The sequence below is a fragment of the Nyctereutes procyonoides genome, unplaced genomic scaffold, assembly GCF_905146905.1.
Source record: "Nyctereutes procyonoides isolate TBG_1078 unplaced genomic scaffold, NYPRO_anot_genome, whole genome shotgun sequence".
In the NCBI taxonomy this organism is placed as follows: domain Eukaryota; kingdom Metazoa; phylum Chordata; class Mammalia; order Carnivora; family Canidae; genus Nyctereutes; species Nyctereutes procyonoides.
Window position 1 is genome coordinate 2,731,292 of NW_026575159.1, and position 19,755 is coordinate 2,751,046.

The following is a 19,755-nucleotide window of genomic DNA, read 5'->3' on the forward strand; positions in this document are numbered from 1 at the left end:
TTTTATGTAGTTTGTGAAAATCATACAAAAGGATGATTAACTCCTATTGGAAATCTTTTAAATTCCCAGCTCACTGAGAAATTTCAGCAATTCCAACATCTTACTTACTTTTTCTTTATGTGTTTATTTTATGTGATGCTTTGATAGAAATAATAGTATAAAGTCAAGCTTCTTAGAAAATGTTTAGTTTTGCCAAACTTAACAGTATCCTTTCCCTCAAAATGACATGCCTTAATATATTCTGCTAATGTTTACCTAGAGTTAGCATTTTCTTAGATTTAGTAATTGTTTATTTAAAGATCTATAATAATTTCTGCAATTAATAGCCAAATATTTTTGCCTAAAGGTTAAGTAGAATTTCAAATATTTATGCTATTAATTTTTATTTATTTATGATAGTCACACGAGAGAGAGAGAGAGGCAGAGACATGCTATTACTGTATACTAATAACATTCGACATGCCTTTTGATATGCTGTGTGAGTGCTTCCTCAAAATCTTCAAACTTCCTCAGAAATAGAGTGCCAGAAAGTCATTTATGTAAAAACTGTTTAATATTTACTAACTTATTACAGAGCAGTTTGTGTTTTAATTTTTACTACATTAGTGTTTAGCATTAAGACAACAGTGGGTCAAGTCAGGTGTTCGTGTTGAAGGTTCACTGGAGTAGAGTAATCACAACATGGTCATCTCGGCCTTGCCATAACATCTCTCCTTCGAAGTCAACCAGTCCATGCTTCCTGGCCCGCATGAGAATGCCCACTACTTTATCTGAAATACGAACATATCTGTCAAAGAGATCTCCAAAAGTGACCTGGATCTTGCCATCTCGCCTTTGGTGGGCCATTGTACGGATGATGAAGCACAGGTCCATGATCTCTCTGTAGATGTGCTCCTCGGCTCGCTTGGCCCTTTCTGCGGTTCTGGTTCCCTCCTTGGGACGGCCATAGCCTTCATCTCCTTTGTGCAGGCGGGTGGACATGGCCAGCTGATAATCGAATTCTTCACTGAAAGGATTGAGCTTCTGGGATTGTATGTGTTCATCGGCCCATTGTTGCCATCTCCCTTTCAGGTCATCCACTTGGCTATATTTCCGCTGGGCCTTGCAGCTGAGTTTCTCTGTAAATCTATTCGCCCTAAAAGGGAAAGAGGGTGAAGAATCAAGATACTGATATTTAACATCCAAGTGTTGCTTTCTCTTTGTACTGCACGTAGGCAACTTAATGTAAGTCTATTTTCTTCATTATTAACAAAATATAATCACAACATAATTCGAAATGAAAGAAGAAAAAGTATAACCGTCACACCATTCTTTATTTTTATTTGAGGATAGTTGACAACTACATTGTTCTGGTTTTGGTACACCATAAAAATATATTAAACTCTACTTCAAGAAAAAGCTTCTTTACACAAATATAATGTAATATGTATGTCTTAAAGTTGCAAGCTGATAACATTTTAGAATTGGAGTCATATAAATGCATTAAGGAAACTATTTTGTATGGGACTTCAGAAACCAGTTATTTCGAAAAATAAGACTTATTATACTAGCACATATACATTGCGTATTATTCACTTATGTATACATGGATATGTGTAAACCATATATGGATTTTGAATGAGAGCATATTTATACTAGTATCAATGATGTGCCTCAAATTTTGGAGTATCAAGTTGTATAGATGGAAGATGATTGCTAGCAATAATAACATTTATTGAATACTTTGTGCTGGTATTCTTCCAAATGCTTTTCATTAATATTTCTATAACCATTCTATGAGATAGGTGCAACTATTCTCACTTCCCAGATGAGGAAGCTGAGGGGGTGGTTAAGTAACTTGCTTAAAGTCACAAACCTGTTAAATGATAGTTGTGGAATTTGAACCAGGCCTGTGTGTAACTACTGTGAAATAATGTCCTAAACCAGGGGCAAAGGTAGTTTTAAACACCAGCTGTCTGAGGCTAAAGTCAATACTCTTCCCACTGTGCAGTGATGTCTGTCACTCATCATGCAGGTACAGTGTCCAATAAGTAGGTGAATTGTGTTTCAGATGTGTGTATGTGTCCTTGCAATTTGGACTGCATTTTCTTTTTTAAAAAAAACCAACCGCCTTGAACAATGTGGACCAGAAGTATCATGAAGGTACAGACCTAGTTTTAAAATCAGTAAAATTTATCTTTAAAAGATTTCTCTGTCTTTTCTATAGTTCCAATCTCCTCGACTCTTTTTCTCGAGTCTCTTTGCCTTCACAAGTAAAATATAATTCTTGGATTATCTAAAAATCACAGATTTGTATTCCTCATTGTTACAAGTGACCCATCCTTCCTCTCCCCAATACCAAGTGGCCTCATGTCTGGAAGCACTGAGATTGGAGATACCCTCACTTCAGTTGTTCACGTGAGCAGCAGGCCTGAGCTAAGTAGCCCTGCTATCCAAACTCTCACAATTTTTATTCAAAACCCAGTTACAGGTCAGATGTGGGTATTCTTCACTATCCAGGATCACTTCCTTCCTGAAATCTAGTTAGCCAATGCAGGAAACTCACAGACATGGATGGGGAGACACATATACTCATATTAGCATTTTCAAAAGAGGAATAACAGCCACTAGATGGCAGACTTTCACTAATTCCCATGTTTTGTGTGTTCAAAACTGCTTGCTTTCAGTTTCATTATTACAAGACAGCTCAAACTAGATATAGTTTAAACACTGATACATAGAACACTGATACGTACAGCACTTCTCTTCTTTGTAGCCACATAAACAAAAATATATGGCCAAGTTAAGTGGGAAAAGCACATAAGAAACTGTATGCACAGTTACTGCAATTTTCAAGTCACATATATATGGAAAAGTGCTAGGAATTTCACCACACTGAAACGGGATGGATTTCTCTCAGCCCTGCTGGTCCTCACTATCCCCTGCCTCTCCAGAGGCTGTCCCTGTTCAGCTTCCCAGATATAGGCTGTTTGATCTCATTATCAGATGATAGCAAACACCTTTTCCCCTTAGAACCATGGCAATACGTGACAGGCATAGTCTTGAATAGCAAACTCAAGGCCATCCTAGTGTAACCCAAAGCTCATACCAGATTTGAAGCAGGGACATCCTGCAAGAGAAGAGATTTGAAACATCTCAGAAGAAAGTGAAAAGAATAGTATAGTTTGTTGACTCATACTTGTATCTCCCAAGTGTGAATTGCAGTTCTGTCCTATATTATAAAATGTAATACAGTTGTCCACAATTATTCAGTTTCACTTACCTGTGGGCAACCATATTCAGGAAGTAAATGATCATCCTTCTAATGAGTCATCAGAAGGTCAGTACAAGAGTAGCCTAATGCCATTATCATGGTGCCTACATCATTCACCTCACTTCATTTCATCATGTAGGCATTTTTTTTCTTTTCTTTTCTTTTTAAAGAGAGAAAGAGCACACACAAACAGGTAGGGGCAGAGGGAGAGGAAGAGAGAGAATACCAAGTAGGTTCCATGCCCAGTGTGGAGATTGACGTGGGGCTCATTCTCACAACCCTGAGATCATGACCAGGGACAAAATCAAAAGTCAGACACTTACTTCACTGAGCCACTCAGGTGCCCCTCCTCATGGAGGTTTTTTATCATCTCACATCATTCCAAGAAGAAGAGTGAGTATAGAACAATAAGATATTTTGAGGGAGAGAGACCACATTCATATACTTTTATTATAGCACGTTATAATAATTCTATTCTATTATTATTGTGGTTAATTTCTTACTGTGTCTAATTTCTAAATTAAGCTTTTTCATAGATACATATATTAGGAAAAAGCATAATATATATAGGGTTTTTGTATTTCCTGCAGTTTTAAGCATTCACTGAAGGTCTTAGCACCCACAGATAAGGGGTGGGAGGCTACTGTAAATCTTCCCTTTAAGGAGCCCCTGCACATGTTGGCATACTTTCCATCTTTTATCAAAGTATTTATGACACTTAGCCTGTGTCAAATTGTTTAAGGTACTTATTGGATAGTCAATAATTTTTTTAAAAAAGTAAATAGACATTAAGAGATTCTTGAAAATAATCAGTAATACAAATGTGAATATATGGTAAAATTCTAACCATATAAAATGCATACACATTTAGGATGAAGAAATTGGTGGCATGTGCATGATTGAAAACAATTGTCATTATCCAGATGACAGTTGAATTTTTTCATTTTTTAAAAATTATCTTTTCTATTGATACCATATTGATTTTATAATTTAAAGCAAAAAAAAAAGGAAAATATTCAAATCAGCCTCCAAAGGAAATTTATTTAAACTGCATGTTATATGGCTCTCTGATTCCCTGATGTAGGGTTTTTTTCTTTCTAATTTGCATTAGGAACTTAGAGTCCCTGAGTTTTGAAATTCTATGTCATTAGGGATAGGGTTGAGGTTGGCGAGACAATAAATCTCTGAGGAGGTGAAGGATTTGTCCTCTAAAAAAGCACCTCCTAAATCTTAATGTCCATTTGTTATATCGTCAAATTGTAATTCCCAGTAATAGTAGAGAAGAAAAGCAAAGGAATGGGTCTAATAAGCAAGAATTAGAACATAGGTTATAAAAAATGAAGTACCAGGAGGAAATACACCTTAATGAGTGTCTCTATCTTATAAATGTTCTGTATTGTTTTTATAGTTTTTATATTTCTGATTTCTAAAAAGTCTGAAAGTTAATGTTTAAATCACGATTAGAAAATCTTATACCTTGAATATCTTCTTGGTCAATGAACATAAGAAACGATATACCAGTTTATCCTGTTTTTTTTTTTATCTTCAAGTAAAAATGTGAATAATAGCTTAGATTGAGATTTAGAAAAACAATCTAGCTTAAATTTGTAGAAAGCAAAGCCAAAGACTGGCATCACATCCATATTTTAGGATGGTAATATTTCATCTAAATTTGTCTTCTTAGTTTCTTCATTCTTAGTAAACAGAATTTCTTGTGGTGAATCAAATATTTCCCTTGTCCAATTATGTACAAAGTCACTAATTCTACCAAACATTGTAAGTGTTCTAATTGTAAAGTGTATATTCATTCATTGAGATAAATTCTGAAATTTATTTTTGGTCATCTTTTTAAAAAGGTTTTATTTATTTATTCATAAGAGACACAGAGAGAGGCAGAGACATAGGCAGGGGGAGAAGCAGGTTCCCTGTGGGGAGCCTGATGTGGAACTCGATCCCAGGACCCAGGTGCCACCCAGGTGCCCCCTTTTTTTTTGTCATCTTTAAAAATGGCATCAGTTTGAGTGTTGCTTTCTCATGTGAATATGGGCTTTTCAGCAATGTATTGAGAATATAGGAACTAACTGTATCACAGTTTTATCATTTTGGAGTAATAATTATGTGGATAAATTGTTAAAAATTAATAAACCCAACAGGAAATAAAAGCTCTGAAAGGTATATTTCAAACTTAGCCAAGTTCACTGGCATTGGAAAAGCTCTGGTAGATGGCCTTCACCTGCATCACCAAACAATGCTTCAAAATGTCATGGGGCCCAGAGGTGAAATTTTCTGGTCTAAGTCTTAGATCTGCATGAAGAAAGCAGAAAGCCACTTTTGTGGCCCCACCCCATAGACTCTCCTGTGGACGGAGTATTTCTCCTCTTCACCTGGGAACATCTCTCTGTCAGTAGAGCAAATAATTTCTGCCACCCTTTCCAATTTCCCAGGGAGGTGCTGGGGAGAATTTGCTCCTCTGTGCATTGGTTTGCTTTCTCCTCTCCACAGGAAGGATAACCAATTTGACTAATTGGAAGCATGCCATTCAGAGGGTCACATTTATCTCTGCCTGTTATCAATCAGGTTTGAGAGCCAGGCCTGTGACTCTGCTTGCAGATTGGTCACTGTCCTCAGAGTCCATAGAAAGGGTCCCACGCTCTAGAATTGGGGTCAAATAGCAAAAAGCCATACTTTGGCCTCCATTTCTAGCAAAGTCCTTCAATACAGTTGTACTCAGACCTTACACTTTGGGTGTTACTAGATTCTGTTAATGAAGCTGACACTTTGATCTCCATTTTGGTTTTTTGAGTCTGTTTTCTACTGAGAGAATCAGCCTAGCATAGTGGTTAAGAACTCTGTCATCAGCCTTCCCAACTTCATCACTTACTAACTCTACGACTTGGATACATTTCTTAATGTCCCTGTGAGTCAATTCCCTTCTCTATAGAATAGCATTCTTATTCTCAGCTATTATTATTTTTGCTGAATATAACTTGGAGGAGAGGATGAATAGATGATTGGCACTTTAATATTATACCATTAATGTACAGGTGAAGGATGCAGTTTCTTTTGTCTAAAGGAGCTGGAGTGAACAAGTCATGTAGCTATACAATCAAAACACTCAATATTTTTAAAATAAAGCATAAAATAAAACCAATTTCATAGTAAAACCTAGTTAGCAAAACTGTTAGTAAAGAATATCTCTACTTTTTACCAAACCTAACTTGTTTGATTTCGTTATCCATGGAAATTCTTAACCACCCAAAAAACTTTCTTTTTACTTAAACATTCATGATACATAATTTTCTCCCTATTGGTAGACATGGGTAAAGAATAAAAATAAATGAACAAATCCTCCTTTCATATAGGCTTACTCAATAATGCCATGCTCATTTCTCAAGCAGTACTTGAGAGTCTCATCAGGCTTCTGCTGAAGCTTCCTGAGCACAGCTAGGATTACCACTGACATTAAGAGATGCTGTTCCTGCACACGACATTCTGGTACCTTGTGTACTCTATGACCAAGAAATGAACCAAAGAAGGAAAGAAGAGATTTAATCCCACCCCTGCACCCCAACCCTGAGGATCAGTCTCCTAGCAGCCTGTAGGGTTGGGATCACCAGGAATGGACCCTTGCATTATAATGCCTAGAGCTTATTAAGGAGCTCCTCTGGGTCCATTGCTTTGCATAATTAATATCAAAATAACTCTGTGGGTTACATCTATTTTTTAGATGAGGACAAAGACATAATTTGCCAAAGTAACCATGATTCAAACCTAACTGTCTCTCATTCAAAGCTTATGCACCCCTCCATCACACTAAGAAGGTGCCCACGTACATGCCTGATTTTAGGAACCTGAGAAGGGTCCTGTATGTGCACCCTCACTTCCAGCTGAAACAGTTGAGAGTGTGGTGAAGAGAGTGAAATCAAGAGCAACATTGCCTGGTTCAAATCCCATAGGCTTTACAATCCTATACAAATTTTCTACTATATCTTTGTCTTATGTCCCCATCTGTCAAATGTGAATATTAATTATACCTACCCATGACAATACTGTGAGGATTAAATGAATGAATATATGAATAAACATTGACCCCAGCTGTCCCCTTCCTACCTCTAGCCAATCCAAAGTACGCTGACAGATCTTCACTGTAACATCCTCAATCTTTATTCTGCTGGGTTCTATTCTTCCATTTCTAGCAAACGCACACCCGCACACACACATGCACACCCAAAATCCACAAGGCCTGATTTGGTTCCATATTTCCTGGTAGGATAATTATTTCTGATGATGAATTTCTGTATTAATAGAAGTAGAGCACAAATCCAAATCTCTCAACATATCTTCAAAGCACTGCAGGGAGAGGTAGCACCAAGTCTGATTTCTAAACATTGCATTTGGAGACAGGCACATCTCAGCTTTGTCACTAACTTACTGGGTAAACTTGCCCTCAGAGCTTTAGTGCCCTCATGCCTAAAATGGGATAATAATACCTGCTTCATAGGATCATGAGACTTAAAAGGACAGAACATGTAAAATGCCCATGGCAAGCACTAAATGCATGAAAGTTGTTATAATTATCTACATTTGCCGTTTCAGTTTTCTTGAAAGTGTGGGATGTCATAGTTCGAATTCTTTCAAAACACCCTTAAAGTCACAAACTGTGACATCTTTTTGTCAAATTGGGTCCTCAGTTTTGTTCTTTACTTTGTTTCATAAAGTTTAAAAACATACCTGTACATCTAATATTCGCAAAGGGAGTCAGTTTGTAAGCATTCATCATATCAGAGACTTTTCACATATTTTGATAGTCTATGGTCGTGAAGTGAAATAGCCTGGCTTTCTATTATGTGGAGGTGGAGTCACTGTCTTAAAGTATGTACTTTTTTTGTCTGAATAAGTGTATCAATTTGACTCAGTGTTTGCGTGCATGTGTGTGTGTGCGTGTGTGTGTGTGTGTAGGTGTATGTATCTGACATCTAAAAGTTTTAGGGTTGTGGTATTTTAATGACTTAGCTTTAATAGCATCTCTGTCTTTGTTTAACAACAGAACAAACTCTTTCTGAAAGTGTGAAAAATTGCCAAATAATAGACTCTATACGAATAATAATAGGTTTTATACATGGAGCATATGTAGCAGGTAGTGTGCTAAATTCTTGGAAGCCTTAATCTCAGTTACTTCTCCCAATACAACAGAATTCATCCCAAAAGGTCACTGCTGCTATCATTTTACAAAGGAGGAAATGGGCTTAGAAAAATAACCTCTGTGACGGGGGGTCAGGAGGTGAGAACATTTAAGATCGACTCTCTTAGCCACTTTCAAGTATGTAATACAGTATTATCAACTATTGTTGGGGGAGAGCTGGAATTTGAACTTGGGTCTGTCTAACATCAGAGGCTACTCTCAAAATGGATAGCAGCCTCCCACCTGTTTACAGGGTCATAGAGACGTGTGTCCCACATGCACTATGTGGGTAGATGTGTCTCCTGATAATACTATGGACTGATTTGAGACAAGGGAAACGTTTGCCCAGTCCTAGTCTACCAGCACTAGTCTACACTTCTTTTTGACCCCAGCTGTCCCCTTCCTACCTCTAGCTAATCCAAAGTACGCTGACAGAAGATCTTCACTGTGACATCTAGTCTTATTTTTCTAAGCCCATTTCCTCCTTTGTAAAATGATAGCAACAGTAACCTTTTGGGATAAATTCTGTTGTATTGGGAGAAGTAATTGAGATTAAGGCTTCCAAGAATTTAGCACACTACCTGCCACATATGCTCCATGTATAAAAGCTATTATTATTCATATAGAGTGCATCATATGTGCATCCTAGTCTGCACTATTTCTGCAGAGAAATAAGCCAATTTGTTACTCATCACGAAATTTATTTTAAAAATGTACCCAACACAGACATCCTTCTCTGGGGGCTTCACCTTTGTTGAGGCTAAAACTTGAGTGTTTGGTTCAAAACATTAAAGAAACAAAAGAGTTCAGGCTCTTGACCCAGAAGTCCGTGTCTAGCTCGGCACTGCTCCTTTAGCTCAGGAGCATGACTTCCCTACAGGACCTTGCGGCCTGCCCAATGTTTAAGATTTTCACTCTACCATTGGTAGCATTTCCCTGCCCCAAGCCCCACAGCTGGTTGGGGCTCAAAGGCAGTATAAGGAGCTGGAGGGGGGCGTTCACTTACTGGGAAGGCAAGGGGCGTTTGATTCTGGTGGCGACCACCTGCTCTCCATCCTGCTCGGGCCTCTCCTCAGTCTCCCCTCCGTAGCCACTGTCCTCTGTGTCTATGCTGTCACTCCTCCACTTGGGCTCATCCTGTTCCATCTCTTTCCAGCCTTTGGTCAGCTCAGATACCAGGTTGGCACATTTTCTCCTCCGTGTCGGGGAGCCATGGCTTTGGAGCATTCTGTCAATGTCATTTTCTGGCTGCCCAGCTCCAAGCATGTCGCCATCCTCGTATCTATGGCTCAGATGGCTCACATCACCTCCTCTCTCATAAGCTTTGCTGACAACTGTCTTGGTCACCTCTTTCCTTTTGATATGAGAGACTTCAGTGGCTTCCTCAGAGCTTTGTCCATCTCCATGGCCCTCTGGCTTTTGGGAGGGAGACTTCAGGGTGCTCTGAGCTTTCTGCTGGGGTGTGGGGTAGATCACTGGCTTCGGAGCTTGCAGTGGGTCTTGGGCTCCTCCCGGCTGCCAACCTGCAGGCTCTTGGGCCTGCCTGGTGCTGTTCTCATTTGCCCACTGCTGCCAGCCTCGGGCCAAGTTGATAACCAGGGTGGCTGTGCGTACCTTCCGGAGGGCACACTTGGCTGGGCCCTCTTCTCTTGCCTTTTCTTCCGGAGCCATGCCTTCTCCTCTCTGCTGGGAGCCTGGGAGTATGGACCATGGAGTGCCGAGATTTAAATAGAAGCAGTGTGTGTGTGTGTGTGTGTGTGTGTGTGTGTGTGGTGGGGGGAGAGTTTGGTGATAGTGGAAACTATGTTAAACATTTCTTGCCAAGACGTGGTGCCTTCCCCGATGGTGTGCTTTTTTTAAACACTGACATCTCCAGTTTCATCACAGCAGAGGGACATCTCTGCTGGGAAAGGACAGTGATATGCACTCCCTTTCTTCTCAAGTGCCAGAGTGGAAACTACTAGATTTGATCATGTGCTCAGCCTTATGTTCTTCGTGACCTTAAAATATGGTCCTACCATTTATAGCATAAAATATGTGCACAAATTGTGCTAGGAATATTATAGGCTTGTTCTCATTTAAATCTCAATATAGTTCTTAATTAGTCCCATTTTATAGCAGAGTACAATGAAATCTAACTTCCTACGGCTAATAATATCTGCAATTCAAACTCACATCTGTCTGATTCAAAACTTGTGCTTTTTATTCTAGCTATCAAAGACCCTGAAGTCCCTTTTTCTTTTGTCTTCACCCCTATTCGATACCTCCTTAGAATCACCTCCTCCAACCTTCATTTTCCATATGGAAAAACTGAGGCCCAAATAAGGAGTAGACGAAGGCCAGGTTTTTCAGTCCCAATCTTGAATTGTATAGACAGGTCATATTGATAGAAAGATGAGGATCAAAATTTTGGTCCAATTTTAAATCTTTAAATTAAGACCTACACACATGTTGAATTTCATAGATTATTACTAAGATCTTTTCAAATATTTTGAAAAAATATTTTGTTTTTTGTTTTTTCTAAAGAGCATTTAAAGACAAAATGAGTAAATGCTATCGGAAGTAATCCTCACCTGACCTTTTGTTTTTAATTACACATTCTTCTTTCACAGGCCTTTAGGTAGATGCAGAAAAAGCCATTCAATTTTCAGAACAAAGGTTGTTTTGTTAAAAACAAATATAGTGGGGATCCCTGGGTGGCGCAGCGGTTTGGCGCCTGCCTTTGGCCCAGGGCGCGATCCTGGAGACCCGGGATCGAGTCCCACGTCGGGCTCCCAGTGCATGGAGTCTGCTTCTCCCTCTGCTTCTCCCTCTGCCTGTGTCTCTGCCTCTCTCTCTCTCTGACTATCATAAATAAATAAAAATTAAAAAAAAAACAAATATAGTTTTTAAAAAGGACAAAAAAAATAAAAATAAAAATAAAAATAAAAAGGACTGGCTAGATAGGTTATTTGGAGATAAAATGAACCATATATGAAGAGTGCTAACCAAATAAAAAGGCTCAGGACTCAGAACTGAATAATTTCTTAAAGTAAGACAAAGATATTTTTTTTCACACAACAGTTCTTTTTTTTATAAATTTATTTTTTATTGGTGTTCAATTGCCAACATATAGAATAACACCCGGTGCTCATCCCGTCAAGTGCCCCCCTCAGTGCCCATCACCCAGTCACCCCCACCCCCCACCGGCCTCCCCTTCCACTACCCCTAGTTCGTTTCCCAGAGTTACGAGTCTCTCATGTTCTATATCCATTTCTGATATTTCCCACTCATTTTTTCTCCTTGCCCCTTTATTCCCTTTCACGATTTTTTATATTCCCCAAATGAATGAGACCATATAATGTTTGTCCTTCTCCGATTGACTTATTTCACTCAGCATAATACCCTCCAGTTCCATCCACATTGAAGCAAATGGTGGGTATTTGTCATTTCTAATGGCTGAGTAATATTCCATTGTATACATAGACCACAGCTTCTTTATCCACTCATCTTTCGATGGACACCGAGGCTCCTTCCACAATTTGGCTATTGTGGACATTGCTGCTAGAAACATCGGGGTGCAGGTGTCCCGGCGTTTCATTGAATGTGTATCTTTGGGGTAAATCCCCAACAGTGCAATTGCTGGTCATAGGGCAGGTCTATTTTTAACTCTTTGAGGAACCTCCACACAGTTTTCCAGAGTGGCTGCACCAGTTCACATTCCCACCAACAGTGCAGGAGGGTTCCCCTTTCTCCGCATCCTATCCAACATTTGTGGTTTCCTGCCTTGTTAATTTTCCCCATTCTCACTGGTGTGAGGTGGTATCTCATTGTGGTTTTGATTTGTATTTCCCTGATGGCCAGTGATGCGGAGCATTTTCTTATGTGCTTGTTGGCCATGTCCATGTCTTCCTCTGTGAGATTTCTGTTCATGTCTTTTGCCCATTTCATGATTGGATTGTTTGTTTCTTTGGTGTTGAGTTGAATAAGTTCTTTATAGATCTTGGAAACTAGCCCTTTATCTGATATGTCATTTGCAAATATCTTCTCCCATTCTGTAGGTTGTCTTTGAGTTTTGTTGACTGTATCCTTTGTTGTGCAAAAGCTTCTTATCTTGATGAAGTCTCAATAGTTCATTTTTGCTTTTGTTTCTTTTGCCTTCGTGGATGTATCTTGCAAGAAGTTACTGTGGCCGAGTTCAAAAAGGGTGTTGCCTGTGTTCTCCTCTAGGATTTTGATGGAATCTTATCTCACATTTAGATCTTTCATCCATTTAGAGTTTATTTTTGTGTATGGTGCAAGAGAGTGGTCTAGTTTCATTCTTCTGCATGTGGATGTCCAATTTTCCCAGCACCATTTATTGAAGAGACTGACTTTTTTCTAGTGGATAGTCTTTCCTCCTTTATTGAATATTAGTTGACCATAAAGTTGAGAGTCCTCTTCTGGATTCTCTATTCTTTTCCAGTGATCTATGTGTGTGTTTTTGTCACACAACAGTTCTATAGAGTTTAGAACTGTATCCTTTCCTCTAAACAATATTTATTTTATTTTGTTTATTTATTCATGAGAAACACACACTCACAGAGGCAGAGGGAGAAGGAGGCTCCTCACCGGGAGCCTGATGCGGGACCCTATCCCAGGACCTCAGGATCACCACCTGAGCCAAAGGGAGACAGACGCTCAACCACTGAGCCACTCAGGTGCCCCACCTCTAATCAATATTGATTGAGAGCTACTAAGAGCTTCAAAAAAAAATGGCGTGAAAGCTCAGTTAATTCTGATGAGGAGACAAATTTATTTAAAAAAATATGTTGATGTCAATTTTTCATCATGTAGGTCATTTACCTCTTAGATTAAGGCAGTTTTGGAGATGATTTAATGCTCTGTCTAAAATTTGTCAGATGTGTACTCAAGAGTTCAACAGCATCTGATAATGTTAACTGAAACAAAATCTGTCTTAAGGGGAAATTGGATCACCAGGAAAGAAAACTATTACAAATAAAGATTTAAATCTGAGTCTGAAATTTCTGACATACTTTCTTAAGAATGTAGATATACTGCAGACTGTTTGGTTCCTCTTAGATTCCCTTCATCCCACATGGAATGCCTTGGAAGGAATGGGGTTCTTTAGCAGTGCCCATGAGCTTAGCCCAGGATCAAACTAATTTACAATCATTCAAGGGATTTTTCTGCCTTCCTGTGCACACCTGCTCCACATTCAATTCCGAAAGAGGGAGATGAAGTGAAGACAGCAAGTTATTATTGGTGTTTCAATATTAACAGCATTGCAGTCACTGCCTGGGGCTCGGGGCTGTCAGCAGATGGTCCTGGAAAAAAAAAAAAAAAAAAACTCAGGCAGCTCCTAACAGAATCTGGTCATTCCTTCTGACATTTCACTTCCATGGCAACTGTGGTTCCTCATTCCTGCTTCTCCAGAAGAGACTTTAAAATTTGTTTCCTCTTTATGTCTCCTTCAGGCATTCCTTCTCTAAACCAAGATCTATATGTATTTTAAAAGAAGTGTTCTATCTTCTTTCTCAACCTATATCTGGATTCTTAAGAGTTCAGTATTCTTCTGTTTTAATAGAAGGTGGAAAAGCAATGAAAATGGAGTCTCAATGATAAAGATAGAGGGAAATAGTTTACAACATGAGTTTCTTATGAAAACATGATATTAGAAATTGTAGGCGAAGGTGCAAAGCTGATTAATGAAGTAATTACCACCTATGAAATTTGTCATGAGTGTGAAAGTGTGTTGAAAAAAATATTAGTTTTTACTTGATTGATATAGGCAATACTTGGGAGGAGGGGAAGGGGTTGTATCTATAGAATTCTTTGCATAATGCACTGAGAAGTCAAGTAGGACCAATATTCATCATCAGCTATATACTCTTCCTAAAAATACTTCAGGAATCTCTATGTGTGTGTGTGTCATGAATAATCAAATAAAATCTTTTAAAAAAATAAAAATAAATTTTTAAAAAAGGGCAGCCCGGGTGGCTCAGCAGTTTAGCACTGCCTTCAGCCCAGGGTGTGATCCTGGAGACCTGGGATCGAGTCCCACGTAGGGCTCCCTGCATGGAGCCTGCTTCTCCCTCTGCCTGTGTCTCTGACTCTCTCTCTTTCTCTATGTGTCTCTCATGAGTAAATAGATAAAATCTTTTTAAAAATTTTTTAAAAATTAAAAAACAGTACTTCAGAAATCTACATTTTCTCAAAGCTCATATGAAACAATTATTCTATTGATCCTTTCTACATAAACTAATAATTCTTTTACTAGCTCAGTTTCACAAAGTGGGAATAAAAATACTTTAATAAAGAACGAAAAGAATTTCTGATTTCAATTGAATTTACTCAGTGCTCATGGAGTGTACACAGTGGGTGAAGCATGATGGTAGGCAACATGAGACAGGGTAGAAAACTGATCAAAACAGAACTTACTTTCAAGGTTTTCTCAGTCTAGCCAGGAGAAGACACACACAACTCTTTTGATAGTTTGGGGAGAGCTACGATAGAAACACAAATAAAGCTTAATGGGATCCTTGAGCACAGCATGTCTGATTTTATTGGAAGGACTTCACAAAAATTTGGTGATCCTTTCTCTGGCTTTTCAAAGATAAAGAGAACCTTAGCAGGTGGAAAACGGGTACTCTGATCCGTAGAAACAACATGAACAGAGTTACTGAGGAATAAGATACATGGTACACTTAGAGACCTTCTAATGGCTTGGAATAGATATCACAAACTCAAATGCCTGCAGGTTATGTGGGTCACTCAAATGTGTGAGGTGAATTGGATTGGGGGTACAACATGGGGTGGTGAGGACTATGGGCAACTGATGAAGTAATGTTTCAAGAAACATAAGAAGTGTGGATTTTTGCAAAAACTCCCCCAAGTCTTTAAATGGTGACAGTTAATACACATACACACATACACACACACATTCACACACACAGTAGTTCTGGGTGAACCAACATGATATAGCATGTCTTTGGAAGAGATTGCTTGTGGGCACCAGTTTAGGAACTTTATAGAAGATCATACAGTGTCTATGGGGTAAGGATAAAGGGCTAGAGAGCAGTAGGACAGGCCTTTGAAGAAGTGAGTTGGAGCTACATTGCAAACAATATTTTGCTCAGGAATTGTGTTTTGTCATAAGCAACTTATTGTATCAGTGTGGCATTTTAAACGCAATGCAATCTCAACTTTGCATTACCAAATAATCAGATCTAGAGCTGGTAAAGTGAGGTTTAGATTGAAAAAGATAAAACTAGGGTAGGGAGACTGTTTACAGGAGTTACTAAAATAATCTTGGAAAGAACCAAATGAGGATCTAAAAGATTTGAGAGCCACTGAGGGGGACTATCAAAAGAACATAGGGACCAACTAGTCATGTGAAAAATGGGTGTCAAGGATGACCCAGAGATTTCAGTTTAAATGATGGGTGTGAGGAAGTGACATTAGCTAGGAAAGAACAGGAAAAAAGGAGGATTTTTAGTAAGAAGGGAAAGCTTCCATCTTGAAGTGAGGAAGCCCCAGGGAATGCCTGTGGAGATGTTATGAGTAACCAGGAAAATGGACTCTGCGGTCAAGCATACCCAGTGAAAATCTGGGCTCTGCTAGTTAGCAGGGTGACCTAGGCCATGTTATTTAATTTCTCTATGATTCAATTGCTCCATCTGTAATATGAATATTATCAGAGCATCTACCTCATAGGGTCACAGTGAGGATTAAATGAGTTAACACATGGGAAGCACTTAACACCATGCCTGGCACGTGTAATTCCTGTTACATGGCTATTACTATTCATACCTTGATATTGAGTCATGGTGTTAGAAATTTAAAGCTCCTTAAATAATTCTGTTTGATGAAGGATAGGATTAATACTGCACACATGGCAGGAGTGAGTCGTCAGATGGGAAGGTCAAGTGGGGTCATTTGTAGGGACTGGAGGCTGTAAGGGAAAGCTTATTTATAGTGTTTTATTTTAAGGTAATTTATAGGCAGTGTCTAAAAGGTTTCCCTCAGCATGATGAGGGTCAGATGAGGTCTCAGTTATTTAGTAATGATAACTCCATTGAATACAGACTCTTTCCTGGAATCTACTAGAATATAGTGCCCAGTGGTTTACAATCACTGAGAATCACATCAGAATTTTAAATCACATTGGGATCACCTGTGGGGCTTACAAACTACATATGGTAAAGTGCTAGACCTAGAGACAGGTTTTGGATAGAGTCCTGACACCACCTTAATCTAACATACCATCATGGTTGAGAACCATGGTTCTAGATCCTACTGTGCTTTGGGTCCAACAGAGACTCAACATGTAGGTTTTAAGAGCATAGTGACCAGTACCCCAAATACTGGGTTCAAGCAGATTGGTTTTGCATTCTGGATCTTCTTTCAAAACTCTGTACCCATGCAGAGTTCATTAATTTCTCTGAATCTCAATTGCCTTGTCTGAAAATGGCAATCATAATTTTTCTTGTGTCATTATCATGTTTTTGTAGGATGAGGTCTGTAGGACAGCTTACTTCTCACTACACTGTATAAGGACACCACATGGAAGCTATTCATATTATTGTTACTTACACTGTTATCAAGAATAATGATGCCATCTTGTAAATAAATAACCTAGATTTATAGATTGCATTTCAAATTTCAGTATGAGTAATGAGTATTAACTTTTACATTATAGACAATAACAATTTACATATATTCCCAGAAACTAAGGAAAATTTCAGAAAACAAATATCACAAAACCTATTACCAAACTGTAGTCACATTAACTTAATTTAGCAAACAAACACAAATGATTATTACATCTATTTAAATATGAACAATGTTGGTATTTATTTCACCTTAAAAATATAATCTCTTGACCCCACATCCATCCCATTCCTCCACTCCCCTTAACAGTAAAACTCCTTGGAAGAATTGTGTTTATTGCCTGCCTCCAATTCTGTCTCTTGTTTTCTCTTGAACCCAATCCAAACAGGTCTTACATTTGCAATTTATTAAAACTACCCTTGTACTGTCACCAATAACTTCCATATTTTGCAATCTAATAGTCAGTTATTAGTTCTAAATATACTTGTTCTAACTGCAATATTTGACACATTAGAACAGTCACTCCTTCCAATGCTTTCTTCACTTGATCTCTGGAAAAAAATTCTCTATGTTTTCCTCCTACATTATGGCTGTTCCCTCTTAATTTCCTTCGCTGGTACTTGCCCGCCCCCCAATTTCCCCACCACCCCCACCCCACTCTGCCCCTAGCTTCTTAACATTGGACTGTGCAAAGCTGGGCCCTCTTCACTGCTCAAATTATCCTTACTTCCTCGGTGATCTCAAAGTTTTGAATGCCATCTTTATGATGACAATTCCCAAACATCAGTGTCCAGCCTGACCTATGTATACTCAGGCATGTATACTCAGCAACCTGGTAGTCATATCTACTAGATGTCTGCCTAATGGTTAGCTCAATCCTAATGTGTACAAAACTGAATACTCAGTATTTCCAATGTGAGCTTTCCACAGTATTCCTCTTTTCAGCTCAAAAATTAACTTTTGTCTACCAGTTGCTCAGGCCAAGAAACCTGAAGTTATCTTGGACTCTTTTTCTTTTCTCATATTCCACAACCAGTCCACTAGTATATTCTACTGGATTAACCTTGAAAAGTATCCAGAATTTGGCCACTTCTCACCATCTTTACCAATGAAGTAAATAGAGAGGTCAATAGGCAGGGCCAGATTGTGGAGGCACTTTAAAGCCCTAATAAAAAAATGTAGGTTTTATTCTAATATTATAAAGTTTTGGCCTGCAGAATGGCATGATTAAAATTTTTAACAAATTTACTTCGGTGGTGGTATGAAGGATAGATTCAAGGATGGTATGTGGGCAAGAGTAGAGACTCAGGAAATTTTTTTCTTTTATCCAAAGGAAGTTCCCTACCACAAGAACAGGATGTAGGAGTGGGGGGATGGGTCTGTGGCCTCTTTCCTACACCATTTCAGCCCTTCTAACTCAGAAATTTCAGTTAGTCTTGCTAATTCCAAATTAGGCAGACCTGGATTGTTTCCACCATTAGAAATGGGTGAGTGGAGAGGTGACCCCTACCTGCTCAATCTGGTTACTATGGTAACTGTGCCAAACTCTAGCCAATGGGCAGCTGCTCCCACTCTCTTCCACCAACTGTTTCCCCTCCCCCTTCCCTGGGAACTTGATTCACAAATCTGAACTGGGGATTTCTGGCTCAAGACCATGAGCAAGGGCAGAGGCCATAGGAGAGCAGTAGCATAGGTAAGAGTTGATTGAAAAATACTCCAAGATGGCAGCAGTAAATTTGGGCAGGAGGGCATAAATACTACAGGTGAAATGAAGAGGTACAATTGATATAAATTGGTAACAATGAGATATTAGTTGTGAAAGAAATGAAGACATTTAGATAAACATGGGCATTCTGGCTTGGGTTTCTACATAGATGGTTTCATTCACTAAGAATGAAAATACAGGGGGCATAAGCTTGGGGATTGGACAAACATTAAATTAAATTTTGGTCACATTAGAGATACCTGCAGGACATTATTCAGAAGGCAGGGATTGCAGCTCAGGAGAAAGATCTGGACTCATACAAATTAGGGCATCATTTTGGATCATGAAGACTAAACTGTGCCAGGTCACAGAGCTAACAAGAGTTATAACAGGATCAAATCCAGGTCCTCTGACTTAAGAGTCAGGGCTATTAATGACTATGCTCTAATGCAAATTATTTTCCCCCTTGAAGGACAGGACTTCACAATCTCATGACACCACCCTCTGAACAAGCTTCTTAAGGAGGCCTAAATATAGTTTCTTAGCCCTGACTTTCTATGTGATCCTGCAAAATTTTCCTTTCCTTAATAGCCAAGTGTCTTTATATGACCTGAGGAGGTGTTAGCTAACTCTATGGTGATAACAATTTTGCATTAAAAAGTATACCAAACCAATGTATTGTACGTCTTAAACTTACACAGTATTATATGTCAATTATATTTCAGTAAAGAAGAAAAAAAAGTACATTTAAAAGGTGGTCTATGCTCCTTAATCTATGACTTTTTGTTTACATCTCAACTTACTCAACTCACAATTCCGGTTTCTGTCCACAAACTCAGTTTATTCAGGGTCACAGATGAATTCCTCATTACCAGTCCAAGGGAGAGTTTTGATTCTCACTTATTTAAACTTCCTATAGAGCATTGATAATCTTATATACATCCTCTTCTCTCTCTCTCTCTCTGTGTGTGTGTGTGTGTGTGTGTGACTGTGCGTATAAATATGTATATGTGTTGAGGGAAA

At 38.7% G+C, this 19,755-nt stretch overlaps 1 protein-coding gene across 1 annotated transcript; it reads right to left on the reverse strand.

The window, feature by feature from the left end:
• Positions 1-531: 531 nt before the first annotated feature.
• ABRA (actin binding Rho activating protein) lies at positions 532-10,109 on the reverse strand. Its single transcript, XM_055314184.1, has 2 exons — positions 9,442-10,109; positions 532-1,135 (listed from the first exon to the last, which is right to left on the reverse strand). The coding sequence occupies exons 1-2, from the start codon at positions 10,104-10,106 to the stop codon at positions 658-660; spliced, it is 1,143 nt and encodes a 380-aa protein (XP_055170159.1). The 5' UTR covers positions 10,107-10,109; the 3' UTR covers positions 532-657.
• Positions 10,110-19,755: the final 9,646 nt, after the last annotated feature.